Genomic DNA, 13334 nt, shown 5'->3' on the forward strand with positions numbered 1-13334 from the left:
ACTTTGGGTTCTTTATGTCACAGGAATAGCTTAAAATCGGTGAACCTTCACTCTAGGAAAACTCCAGGTGTTATCTGCTGTTAATTCAGATGATGCTTTTGTTTCTATTTGACTTCCATTACAGGAGCAGCTTCATGTCATATTAACAGATACGTTAACATCCTGTTGGGATTATTCTGTATCAGATTTCATTAACTTGCAGAAATGCCATGTGTTGATTATCAGGCTTCAGTTTCAGTGGCAGTACACATACTGACATCAGTTGTCGCAATCCCATGTAATACAAAAAATAATACAGCAACTGATGATGGTGATGCAAGCTAGTTACTAGGTACTTAGGGTTCCTACAGTTGAGACTTACTGTCAGGTGCCCTCTTGTGGTATGAAGAGGGAATTTTCGTTGATCCCATAAGGGAGCTGTCCTTTGGATGCAAAGACTACCTACCGATCCTCCCTTTGGGAGTGGAGAGGAGTGATGGAGCCATTCCCTGGCCCACATTTAAAGGGCAGCTCTGGCTTCAACATCTCCAAGTTGTAACCATCGAGCAAACCTACAACATTCCAATAATTCTATAATATATCCCGGATGGAATTGAGGCCTCTGTTGCAAATCATGCTTCATTCCTTCCAAATTAACTCAGTATAATTATTGGACTGTTTTTCAACCAGATGAGTTCTCTCCCAAAGCATTTCACCAATTTTTTTTTGTAGTTCATGTAACTGAATTGCTTAAGTTCGATGAAAATTTTTATGAGATTTAGGATGTAGTAACTCTTTCTTAACAAAATCCATGCCTTAATTCAAACTCAATTTTGGGCAATTAGTTTAATTGAATAGGAGCGGCATTTTATGAGCACAAATAATAAACGGACTGTGGGCATTTTTATCTATTTGTGTGCTTGGCTGGCTTTCCCCTCCTCTCTTCCTGTAGTTCACCTCTTGGCTCCATCTGTGGGCTACTGCTCATTGAAAAAAGGGTCTTTTTTCCCTCCAGAATGACCAGTAAAGATTTTGTAAGACAACCAATTAGGTTGCATGCCAATTTATAATCTTTAGTTGACAAATAAAATATTCAGTGTTCAAAACAGTGAATTGAAAGAGATAATTGATATAAAATTATTAGAAATCCTTATCTCTTAAGCTAGAGATTTGATTTTCATTTTGGTAAATTAAAGTAAATATTCACAAAATCATAGAATTTCAGATTTGGAAAGGACCCTAATATCGAACTAATCCAAACCATTCCCAGAAAAAAGAAATCTCTTCAATGACACATAGTCATTGATTTGGAGATGTGGATATAGTTTGGTTTAGTTTTTCAAGTTTAACACCTCCATTGTGATTAGTGATTTCTAGATTATCTTCACTTAGCTTGAAAGAACGTATTGGGAGAATACAATAGAGACAGGGAGGGAAGAACCAAGTTGCTTTTTAATGCATATAACCTTTTTCTCTCTTCATTCATTTGTGGGAAAGTTTTGTGCTTTTTTTCTCCATGTACTTAGGTGCAATTTGCCAATTCTGCCTTCAGACTTCCCTATTAAACTTCAGATCCTTTAACTTTGCAAGAGATTAGGCGATTTCGATTTGAAAATCCTACCCTGCTCCCAACTGGTTAAATGGCAGTATCAATGTATTGGACATTATTTAGATTTTCCCAATCTAAAACAATATAACTCTAAGCTAACTGGTTGCCCACTAATTTAGCAAGAAAATGATCTGGTAAAATGTGATCATGCTAGAGGATGTGCATTGTCATAATAAATTGCTATTCACCTTGGTTTGTATTAAGTTTGTTCTTTGCCACTCAATTCCTTAATATCAGAGAGTTGGATTAAGAATAATGGCTATTCCTTCATATGGTTTGGTCTGTTAATATTGAGGTATGTCATTTTCAGGGTATTGCTGGAGCTGATGGTCTTCCTGGGGATAAAGGAGAACTGGTATGTGTGATTAAATCCATCTTTAAAACACAATACAATAGAAGGAAATCAAGTCCAATAGGAATGCTAAATGGGAAATTTGGAATTTGTAGATGAGAATTCAAATGAAAAAGCTTTGAGGGTAAGAACACAGAAATTCACAATGGGCAGTAACAAGGAATCACAATAAACACCACCATTTCTTTTTAACATACAACTGTACACAATGCCTAGGAACATATCATGGGAATAGAAATTAGAAAATCCAAGAGGCTTCAACCTATTCTGTATGAATACATTTTTAATCTTTCAAAAAACCTGAGATTCCATCAGTGTGGGAGTTCCATCCACTATTGCATAAAATAACTTTGTCATGTCTTAATGGGTGGTCAAAAAAAAAATCCACCAACTGGTGGTCATTTGTAGTGCCCGTGCTAGCTTTCTGGAGCATTTCTGGACGAGACTTGGTCTTGGGTGGAGGAGGGATGAAGGCAGGAGAGCCACCATGAGGATGGTCAAAGATGGAGTTTGTCTGTTGCAAGTCCTCTCAGCACTTAAATACCTTAGTACGATTACATCACTACAGCACACTGAGCATGTGCCAACAGTTAGGAGAGCCATTACATCACCATATCACACTAAGTATATGCCAACTAGTGTGATTATATCATTATATCACACTAAGTATATGTGAACTAGAGAACCATTACCCCATCAGTCACATTGAGTAAGTCTTAACTATAAGCACCTTACTGTCCTTCATTCAAGTATACCTGTCCAGAGTTCCCCCACTATCTGTGACCCTTTACATTCATTCTTCTGAAATGACACTCTTGGCAAGGCTATGTCCCAAGACACAGAGTGGCAAACTTAAGTCTTAAGCTTTTACAGTATGTTAAGACCTGGTGTAACCCATTCTTGCATGACAAATGTTGCCTTTAAGAGCCACATTATGATCAAGCACTTAATAGAAGTGCTTTAGTAAATGATGGAAACACTAAAATAATGTTTCTCTGATGGTATAGATTTTTCCAAAGTGAAGTGCCTAAGATCGGCTATGTATTTCTTTTCGCTATAGAAATAACTATATGTCATTTGTAGAGGAGTCAATGATCTTAGCTAAGACAACTCGTGCAAGAAGTTTTAGTTGTAAAAGGACTCTCTTGCTATAGGCAAAAATCCATAAATTCTGGCATAGTGTTCCGTGAAATAAAAAGAAATATTTCTTGCACATACTTCGTAGGGTCATTCTGAAGAGTAAAAGGTACATAATCCATACTGGCTATCAGAGAGCCAATAAGAATTCAACTGATCAGTTTTTGGCCATGACAATGATTCAGATCAATTCTCCCAAAGTTAACAAAGTTTGGATTTTAGAAATTGTATCCAGCTTTAAAGTAATTGGTGTTTCTAAAACTTTAATTAAATTTCCTGTCTTTGGGTGAAATAGAAACATTTTTTTACCTTCATCATGCACTCATTGTAACCTCCTCATAATACAATGAATTTTCAAGTTTGTGGGTCCAAACTCTATAGTTGTAATTACTAATGAATTAGAAACATAAAGATTATCGACTAGAGTTGAGGATTTGAGCTTGAATCCCCCTTGGCTGCTGAGGGCAGAGAAAAAGAAGACTAGTGAGAGAATCATTGTAAGTTAAGAAACTTTGCTGAACTGTATTAATATTAAAATTGATAGTTTACACATGAAGAATAGGCTATCTCAAATAAGTTATGCCTTTTTCATTCCCTAATGTTGTAAGGAATCTACTATTAATTTGATTCCTAAATTATCTCTATAGTCAGAGATAGGAATAAGTTCCAAAACTATGCAGTCTTAAAGTGCCAGCAAGTCCAGTGTTACTTTTAAGACTATGCTCATGTTGTGAAATGACTGGAATATCAAAACAAAAGCATCACTTAAATGTAGTTTTTAAAAGCAATATGCCTATACCAAGGTTCATATGCTTCTACTAAATTGATGAATTGGTGACTTTTAATTAAAAAAAAGACAAACTTTTAAATGTTAACTTTTTTCCTTCCTCCCTTTACCTTTTAACACTTTTAAAAAAAAAAAATATCTTCCTGCAGGGTCCTAATGGTCCTGTTGGACAGAAAGGAGAGGTAAGTGATTGTCAAAAATTTGAACTTGGAAATTCTCAGAACAGATATGTCTATCATCTGGGGAACTTCATATCTGATTGTATAAGGACCATCTCCAAGGATTCTATTATATTCCTTTTATGATGATTCTTTTTTCTTTCTTTTTAAGGGTGGATCTGGGGGCAGGGAGAGATTGCACTTAACCACCTACCTACCTTTTGATTAATTCTCCTATGGACAGGAATTTATGGTTCCTGCATGCAGGAGTTAAGTGACTGCTTGAATATAAACCAATCCAGAGTAAGCAAAGCCAAATAGAAAATAATTTAGGGAAATGGGAGTGATTGGGATTAGACCATTGACTGATTTAAACTTTGTCATATATTCATAATTATAATATGTGTCATATTTCTTGCCCTCAACAGGAAGGGTAGAAGGAGAGAAAGAATTTGGAATTAAAAATAAAAATTTTCAGTAGAAGGGAAAAGGGGAAGGAGAGGATGAGTGAATGAACCTTACTCTCATCTGAATTGGCTCAAAGAGGAAATAACATACACACTCAATGTATAGAAATCTGTCCTACCTTGTAGGAGAGAAATGGGGAAATGGGAGGGGGGAGGATGATAAAAGAGAGGGCATCTTGGGAGAGAGAGTAGTTAGCAGCAGAATACTTTTGAGGATGGACAGGATGAAAGGAGAGAGAAAATAAAATAAGGAAGGGGAAATAGCAATAGTAATTGTAAAAAGAATTTTGAAGCAAATTTCTCATTGAAGCAAGACCTCATTCAATCTATAAGTTATTTGCAAATGATGGTTGAAAGAGCAATATTTGGGGGGAGGAATAGCTGAATAAATTATGGTATGTGATTTTGATAAAACATTTGATAAAATTTGATAAAATAATGTTCCATGGGAAATGATGAGCAGGATTCTCTCAGAATTCTTCAGATTCTCAGAAAAAACCTGGAAAGTCCTCCATAAACTCAAGCAAAGTGAAATGTACTGTACACAAAGTAATAGTAATGTTTTAGGATGATCAGTTGTAAATGACTCTGCTGTTCTCAGTGGTACAGTAATCCACAACTTCTCTGAAGAAGTTATGATAAAAAATTCTATCCATACCCAGAGAAGGAACTGTTAGTGTCTGAATACAGATTGAAATATACTCTTTAAAAATATATATGTATGTTTTTCTTAAGGGCTTTTTTTTTTTTAAAGAGTGGAAGATCTGTTTTTTTTTTTTTTTTTACAATATGGCTTTTATGGAAATGTTTTGTACAACTTCACATGTGGTTTCTTAATGGGGGTTGGGGTTGGAGATAAGGGAGAAAATCTGGAAATCAGAAGTTTTTAAAAGAAATGTTAAAAAATAGTTTTAAATGTAACTGAGGAAAAGCATTAAATAAAAATTTTAAAGTTTAAAATTAAAAAACAAAAGAATTGTATTATCATGAGGTTTAGAATATGAAGCACATGGTATATGCTCAGCAAACAATTGTCAGCATCCATGATGACAACAACTACTGGTAATTAGAAAGCATGTTTTATGGGCATTAGCTGCAAAGCACTTGTAAATTCCTATGAATGACTCATATGAAAGACATTTTCTAAGCTTTTGTTTGATAATCAGAAAAGCATTTGCAAACAGCTTGCAAAGGACTTTTTTACAAACAGGTATGCAAACAGTAAGGAATCGTTTGTATATTCAAATTCTGAACTTTTTCCTCTTGTTTTTTGTTTTTAGTCAGGTAGTAGAGGTGAGCTGGGCCCTAAAGGTATTCAGGGTCCTAATGGTACTACTGGTGTTCAAGGGCTCCCAGGACATCCTGGTCCAGCAGGATTCCAGGGAGTACAAGGTGTCCCCGGAATTACTGGAAAACCTGGGGTTCCTGTAAGTATTCTTTTCACCCTTTTTAAAAATAGGTACATATTGGAGTCTGAATGTTCACTGAATTTATAAATGGGTACAGGGATTGGGGACTGGATCTGTGATGAACAAGCAGTAGGATTAAATACATCCCCCTCCCCGCCCCCCACATCAGGGTCCTTTTGCAACGACAAAATGCTATTGATCCAGTTGAATTTTGCCCTGGATACCAAAAAGTTAACTGTGATTTGATTTGCTTAAAAAATTTTTTTTGATGATTTCAGGGTAAAGAGGCCAGTGAACAACATATAAGGGAACTATGTGGAGGAATGATTAATGGTGAGTACCAGGATCAGGACAATTATAAAAAGCATAGATTTTCATCTGTAATTCATCTTTCTTTTTGATCTCTTCATCTATTTAACGAAATACAGAATAATTGTGTATCAAGAAAACCTCACTCCCCATCCTCCTGCTTCTTCTTATGTAGAAGCGGGTAACTTAGAGGAGTGAAAGGAAGATAACTTTCCCAGCGCTGCTGGTAGGATCAAGGATGGAAAGATGGGTAAGGGAAGGTGGGGGAGAACTATGTTCTTCCATGTTCCTTCTTACCTCAGGATATTGTATTTATTAGATGAGATAGTGTAAATGCAATGTTTTGAAACTTTTAAATAAAGATAAGGTGGTATGTCATTATTACCACCATCATGATTGCTATTGTTACCATAGTGATTGGAGAAGATAGAAATGTGGTTGTTAGGAGGGTAATTAGTTATAATGTTTCAATGGTAGACCTCAGAAAATACTCAGGTTCTGATGTAAAAGAAACAGTAGAAAATTAATTTCATTTGCTGCAATTGCCAGTTGTTTTAGTTGAATTTAAATGGATTGTTTAAGATAATAATATCTCACATGTGGAGCTGACAGAATTTATCTGGGAATGAATTAGGTGATCAGTAAAAGGTTTTTTTAAGCCCTGTCACTTAATTATACTGAAAGATGTTCATGCTATTCATAGAAGGAAACTAGTTTTGGCTACATGATTCAAAGAAAGAATATAAAACATTTCCTTCTAAAGGAAACAATTCTTAATATAATGCTTATTCTGGCTTTTTAAAAACTACTCGAGGTTTTAATGGTTTTTCTAAAGATATCTGTGATAATACATACACGAATTCTCTTCCATATGGTGTACCTAACAAAAATTGACTCTTCTCTCCTGTTTTCTACCCTGCCTTTCCCACCCTGGAAAAAGAACAAATTGCACAGTTAGCTGCTAACTTAAGGAAGCCTCTAACTCCTGGATCAATTGGCCGACCTGGTCCAGCTGGTCCTCCAGGCCCTCCAGGTCCAGCAGGATCTATTGGCCATCCTGGTGCTCGTGGGCCACCTGGATATCGAGGTCCAACTGGAGAATTAGGAGATCCAGGACCCAGAGGTGAGTTATAGTTCTACTGATACTGTGAACTCTACTGTGAACTTTCTCAACTTTATCTGCTTTCCTCAAATCAGAATTGCACCAAATCGCTACAGACTACTTTATATTTCATTTAGCTCACTTCCTGAACCCTAGATATTCCCAGATAAAGGTGCTAGGAGTTTATGAATCCTGAATGGATTCATAAATAAGGAAACCAAAAGTGTGTTAGAAGAGATGAAAAACATGAAGAAATCATGATTTCTTGTAAATTAGTGGTTTGGAATAACTCTAGTCAAACCAAAACAGTCATGTGCCTGATTTTTGACCTTTACTCTGAAGGCTCCCCTGCCTGAAGTGCCTTCTTTATCTAACTCCACTGACCTACTTCTTTCAAGAGTTAGCTCAAGTACTTATAGAACTAATTTAACATGTGCAGAAAATTGAGAAATACTTGCCATTTAGTTTATAAATTCCTTGCGGGAAGAAACCAATTCTTATTTTCTTTTCTATTTCCTCCTAAGAGCAACAAATTTTATATCATCTTAAGCACTGGGGGGAAAATAAATAATTGTAACACCACATAATAATAATATTTTGTAGGAAAATCTTCTGGAGGAAAATAGAAAAGATGTATTAATCAACAAAACAAGGATAAAGTTCCACAATACAGGGAAGAACAATTAAAAGTCTTTGAATTCCAATATGAATGTATTTTAGAAACCAGAAGCAGCATGGCACAAAGGGTAGAGAAACAGTTTTAAAGACAGACATTCTGGGTTTTGGTCTTGCCTCTAACACATATCATGTGAACCTGGTCATGGTCACTTAATTTTTCAGGACTCTAGCTAAGCAGCTGAGACATGAAGAGAAGGTGCCAATCTGCATTAATAGAAGGAATTTCCTTCCCTGAGAATTCTCTATACTGATATATAGACCCTATTATCTATTTTGAAAATCAATCACTGATTAGTTTTAGTACTAGTTACAATTATCATTATATGACTCTGAAATAAACCCAGGTCCTTGTCAGATAAAGTTAAAACTAGAAAATTTACATGTAAACTGCATTAAGAAATGATATTGGATTTCCTAACACACACAGGTTTCCAAATACAGGTTTGTGATAAGTAAAGGAAATTTTAATTCAAACAAACAAAACATGAAAATAGGATATAAGTAATAATAATAATGATGATAGCATTTATTTAGATCCTATTGGGTGCTAAGCACTGTGTTAAATGAGTTATAAATATTATCTCACTTGATCCTTACACCAAACCTAGGAGAAAGAGGCTATAATTATCCCTATTTTACACTTTAGGAAACTGAAGAAGACAAAAGTTAAGTAATTTTCCCAGGTATACACATTTAGTAAGTATCTGTGATAACATCTGAACTTAGCCCTTGAATGATACTTTGTGTGTGTGTGTGTGTGTGTGTGTGTGTGTGTTTTAATGTAAGTTCAGGAATAGGAAAATAAACTAATACTGACTACTACAACTGTAGTCCAGAGAATATGATTTAGGGATCCTTTTTCTTAGCAGAAACATCCTGAATATAGATCTTAACATAGGAAAAATATAACAATGCAAAATAATTTGAACTGTTGGAATTTTTAAATTCTCCATTTTAAAATGGTCTTTAACATTTACCTCATTTTATCACTGCAAAGTCAGTTGTATATTTAAACTAAGGGAACAGCTAATTTAAAGGGCTTTTTCTTTTAACAATATGATTCTAGGCAGTATAACTGTGATTTATAACTCTGATTTATTATCAAAATATTTAGGTAATATTTTTAAAGGTAAAAGTTTGTTTTAGAAAATACAGAATTACTTTCCAAAAAATTTCCCTCACTTTTTTTGCTTTAACATTAAAAAAAAAAATTTAAGATTGTAGTATATTTTAAAGCTATTTTAGAATTTCCTTTAAGTAATAGTGATTTAGAAATGCCAACACTAGGGGGCAAACAATACTAAGCAATTCATTTCGTCAATTACACAAAGTCCAGCTTCTTTGTTTTTTTTTTTTTTATTATTATTTTGACAATGAGTTTCTGAGTCTTATGCATTATTAGAGCTATCAGCCAAAATATTGATTAACTACATTTTGATATAATTCAATCAACTAGTATTAAGTGCCCGGTACATAGCAGGCATGAAGCTAAGCACAAGGACTTATTTTCTGATGGGAGAGACAACACAAAACCAACCAAATATTATATACACATATATAATAAATTGTGAATGATCAATAAAGGGAAAGCTCAGGAAAGGCTTTTTGTAGTTCTAACTTTAGTAGAGACTTGAAGCTAGGGAAACTAGGAGGTGAAGATAAAAATGGAAAGAATTTCAGGCATAGAGGACAGTGAAAATGCACAGTGAGGAGGTGGAATTTTTTGTTTGAATCTGCTATTGAATCAGAGTATATAAAGTGTGTAAGGGGTACGACCACCAGAGAGATTTTCATTGTTATCTTTGTTCTCACACCCTTTGACATTATACCTCACTTGTTTTCTTCAATCCAGTCATGAGGAGGTACCTTTCTACTTGCTGCAGTGAAGCCCTTGACATGTGCCCTTGATCCCATCCGTTTTGCATCTTCTCTGGCAGATTGCCCCAACCATCATCCCCACTCTAATTTAGTCCTTCATCAACTCCTTGTTTATTCTCTGCTGTCTCAAATGTGCCTGTCTCCTTCATCACTAAAAGAAACTTTCAGTGGATCCTCCTATGCCTGCCAGATATCTTGTATCTCTCCTTTTTTCAGAAAGACTTTACCTTGAATAACTGTGTAAATATGTATACATGTATTGTATTTAACATATACTTTAACATATTTAACATGTATGGGACTACCTGCCAACTAGGGGAGGGAATGGAGAGAGGGAGGGGGAAAAGTTGGGAACAGAAGTTTTTGCAAGGGTAATGTTGAAAAATTACCCATACATATGTTTTGTATATAAAAAGCTAGAATTAAAACAAAAGACAAAAAAACACAAAATAAAAAGATTCTACCTTGAGTATTTTAATGACCTCTTTTCTCACCCTATTTTCAATTCTCTGCAATGTCTCCTAACCTCAATATTCTGACATTCTTCTCTCCAAGAGGTCACAATCTAAGACCTTTAAATGACTTTTTCTTAAAGCTTTTTCTTTTCCGATCTCTCTGCAGCACAGTTGACCATCTTTTTCTGGAAACTCTATTCTCTGTTTTCAAGATTGTTTTCTTGTTTCTCCACAACTATTTTTCAGTAATCTTTTGGTTGGATCTTTATATCACTATGGCTCTTTTAAGACTATCTGAGAAATAGTCTCTTCTCCTTCTGTCATTTTCACTTGATTTTATCAGATCCTGTGGATTTAATAATCATTTTGGAGATGACTCTTAGAGCTATTTATTCAGTCCTAGTTTCTCTCTTGAGCTACAAACCCACACCACCAACTGCCAATTGGGTATTTAGAATTGAAAGTCCCATAAGTATCTTAAAACCAACATTTTCAAAATAGACCTCATCTTTTGCCCCAAACCCAACCCTCTTTCAAATTTCCTTGTTACTATTAAGGTGGTATCTCTATCCTTCCAATCAATCATCCAGATTCACCTCAGTGTCATGGTCATCTCTTTTTTTCAACTTCACATTACATATCCAATCTGTTGCCAAGTTTTAATTTCTTTCTCATGTAACATTTCTTGCAACCTTCTCTCCACCAATAATCACTACCTTAGTTTAGGTATTTACTATCTTTTGTCTAGATTTGCAACAACTTTTTAAATTGGACTCCTACTTTATGTGTTTCCCCACTCCATTCCGTTTTGCATGCAGCTGCCAAAATGATTTTTCTGAAGTGTTGTTTTAACCAATATGACTTTTCCCCAACCAGTAAAATTCTTGTGGTGTCTGCCCCTCTCTTCTTTCTTCCCCACCTTGAATCTGGGATTAAATTAAATATAAGGTATCCTAAAATTCAGTGCAGAGCTAAGCTTATTAAAAATCAATAAAACTAATATATTCTTTAAAATTGGGACTAAGACTTTTGGGACACTCCGTATAAACTTTTGTTTGGCATTTAAATTTCTTTACAACCTGATCTCTATCTTTCTAGGCTTTTAACATATTGCTCCTTACACACTCCATGGTCCCTGTAACACCGGGCTACTTTCTGTTAGGCACAAAGCTCTGTTTTCCATCTCTGTGCCTTTGCACTACTCCCATGAGGATTATTTTCCCTCCTAACCTCAAGATGATTGGAATCTGGCTCCCTTTAAGACTCAGCTCAAGTGCTTCCTCCTCCAGGATTTCTTTTTCAGTTCTTCCAAATACTAGAGTCTTCCCTTCTGAGGTAACTTCCATCTATTTTGTATTATTATGCATGTTTTCTTCTCACAAGAATGTAAGCTCTTTTGAGGGCAGGAATTTTTTTTCTTTGTATCCACAATGAATATATTGCTGAGCTTGGACTCAGGATGATCTGAGTTTGTTTTCCCTCAAATAATTATTAGCTATGTGGCCCCTGGTAAAGACAGTTTTCTGAGTATATCTCATCTGTTTTCTCATATGTAAAATGGGGATAAATACCTTCCAAGGTTGTTGTAAACAAATGAGATCATTGTATAGCATTTAGCAGAGTGTCTGGCATATGGTAAGTGCTCTAGAAATAATAGCTATTATAGCACAGTACCAGATACCATAATAAATGCTTGAACTGAAGAAGTACACTTTCAAGGCAGTTAATCCCTCTGGTGAAATCTCCAAACTTCCTTGTTCTCCATGCTTCAGATTTTACTTCACGTGTGTGTGTGTGTGTGTGTATTTTTTTTTTTTTTGCTGAGGCAATTGGGATTAAGTGACTTGCCCAAGGTCACACAGCTAGGAAGTGTTAAGTGTCAGGCCAGATTTGAACTCAGGTCCTCCTGACTTCAGTGCTGGTGCTCTAACCACTGTACCACCCAGCTGCCCCCGTATATATTCTTTTATCTACTAAATACCTCTACCCAAAAACGCCATCACAAAAACCAAAGAACTTTGATTTATGAAAATGTCTTTTTACAAAAGTGAGTTATTTATAGAATTCCTCATTTCACTGAATTTTCAATTAGGTACCATGTCTTAAAACCACACTAAACAGATATCCTATTTTGTAGGATTCCACAATTATTCCTATAAGTGAAGTTGTTTGTAACCTTGTTTAAATATTTAAATTCTTAAAAAGAAATCTGTGATTTCATCAGAGGGTATTCCTTCACTTATCTACTGTGATGTGTAGGGATTATGGTCTATATATCTTCATGAGTTGCTTTGGTCAGGAAAAAATGATCATCTGGTAATCAAACTACTTCTGAGAAGTCTCTCTGCTCTTAATAAGGCTGATGCATTTCCAGCTTGGGAGGATCAGCCAGACCTTATGCTTCATTGGTATAAGTTTCAGTCAACCCAGAGTCATGTTCACACTACAACGAGGCATAAGAAGACTTTCTAAGTAATAACAAACATAAAATGCTATCAAAATTGGACATATTGTAAAAACAAAAACTCAAGATAGTATTAAACACTTATGTTTTAACTGTAATTGGTATTATAATAATATGATACTAGAAAATTTTCAAATTCATTGGGATCTTGTTAGAAATGACAGTGCTTCCTTCAATACAGGTAATCAGGGTGACAGAGGAGACAAAGGAGCTAATGGCATAGGCATTGATGGGCCTGATGGAGATCAAGGACCTCAAGGTATGACAACACTGTGCATCTTTATACAGGCTGTGGCTGTATTGCCAGCAATTTAGTTTGCTGACAGAATATTTAAATGAAACATTTGTTTGAAATTTAGTTTTTTATGAGAAAAATATTGTCTTCGGCAAAGCATAGGTAGAATTCTTCAAGGCAAAAATAAAATGATTCCTAAATTAAAATCTTAACCAACTTCCTTGAAAAGGTTGATGAAAATAATCTTATTAAAGACTTTAATAATCATTTTAAATAGTATGAAACAATTATCTATTTTAATTATTTGTTCCTTAC

At 35.0% G+C, this 13334-nt stretch overlaps 1 protein-coding gene across 1 annotated transcript in view; it reads left to right on the forward strand.

The window, feature by feature from the left end:
* Window positions 1–13334, forward strand: part of COL9A3 (collagen type IX alpha 3 chain) — a 55757-nt gene that overhangs the window by 41139 nt on the left and 1284 nt on the right. The window contains exons 26-31 of the mRNA XM_051976717.1: window positions 1899–1943; window positions 4014–4046; window positions 5770–5916; window positions 6177–6231; window positions 7148–7330; window positions 12966–13043. Of these exons, the coding sequence (XP_051832677.1) occupies window positions 1899–1943; window positions 4014–4046; window positions 5770–5916; window positions 6177–6231; window positions 7148–7330; window positions 12966–13043 (541 nt within the window). The remainder of the gene's footprint in view (window positions 1–1898; window positions 1944–4013; window positions 4047–5769; window positions 5917–6176; window positions 6232–7147; window positions 7331–12965; window positions 13044–13334) is intronic.

Source organism: Antechinus flavipes, chromosome 2 (genome assembly GCF_016432865.1).
Source record: "Antechinus flavipes isolate AdamAnt ecotype Samford, QLD, Australia chromosome 2, AdamAnt_v2, whole genome shotgun sequence".
Classification (NCBI taxonomy): Eukaryota; Metazoa; Chordata; class Mammalia; order Dasyuromorphia; family Dasyuridae; genus Antechinus; species Antechinus flavipes.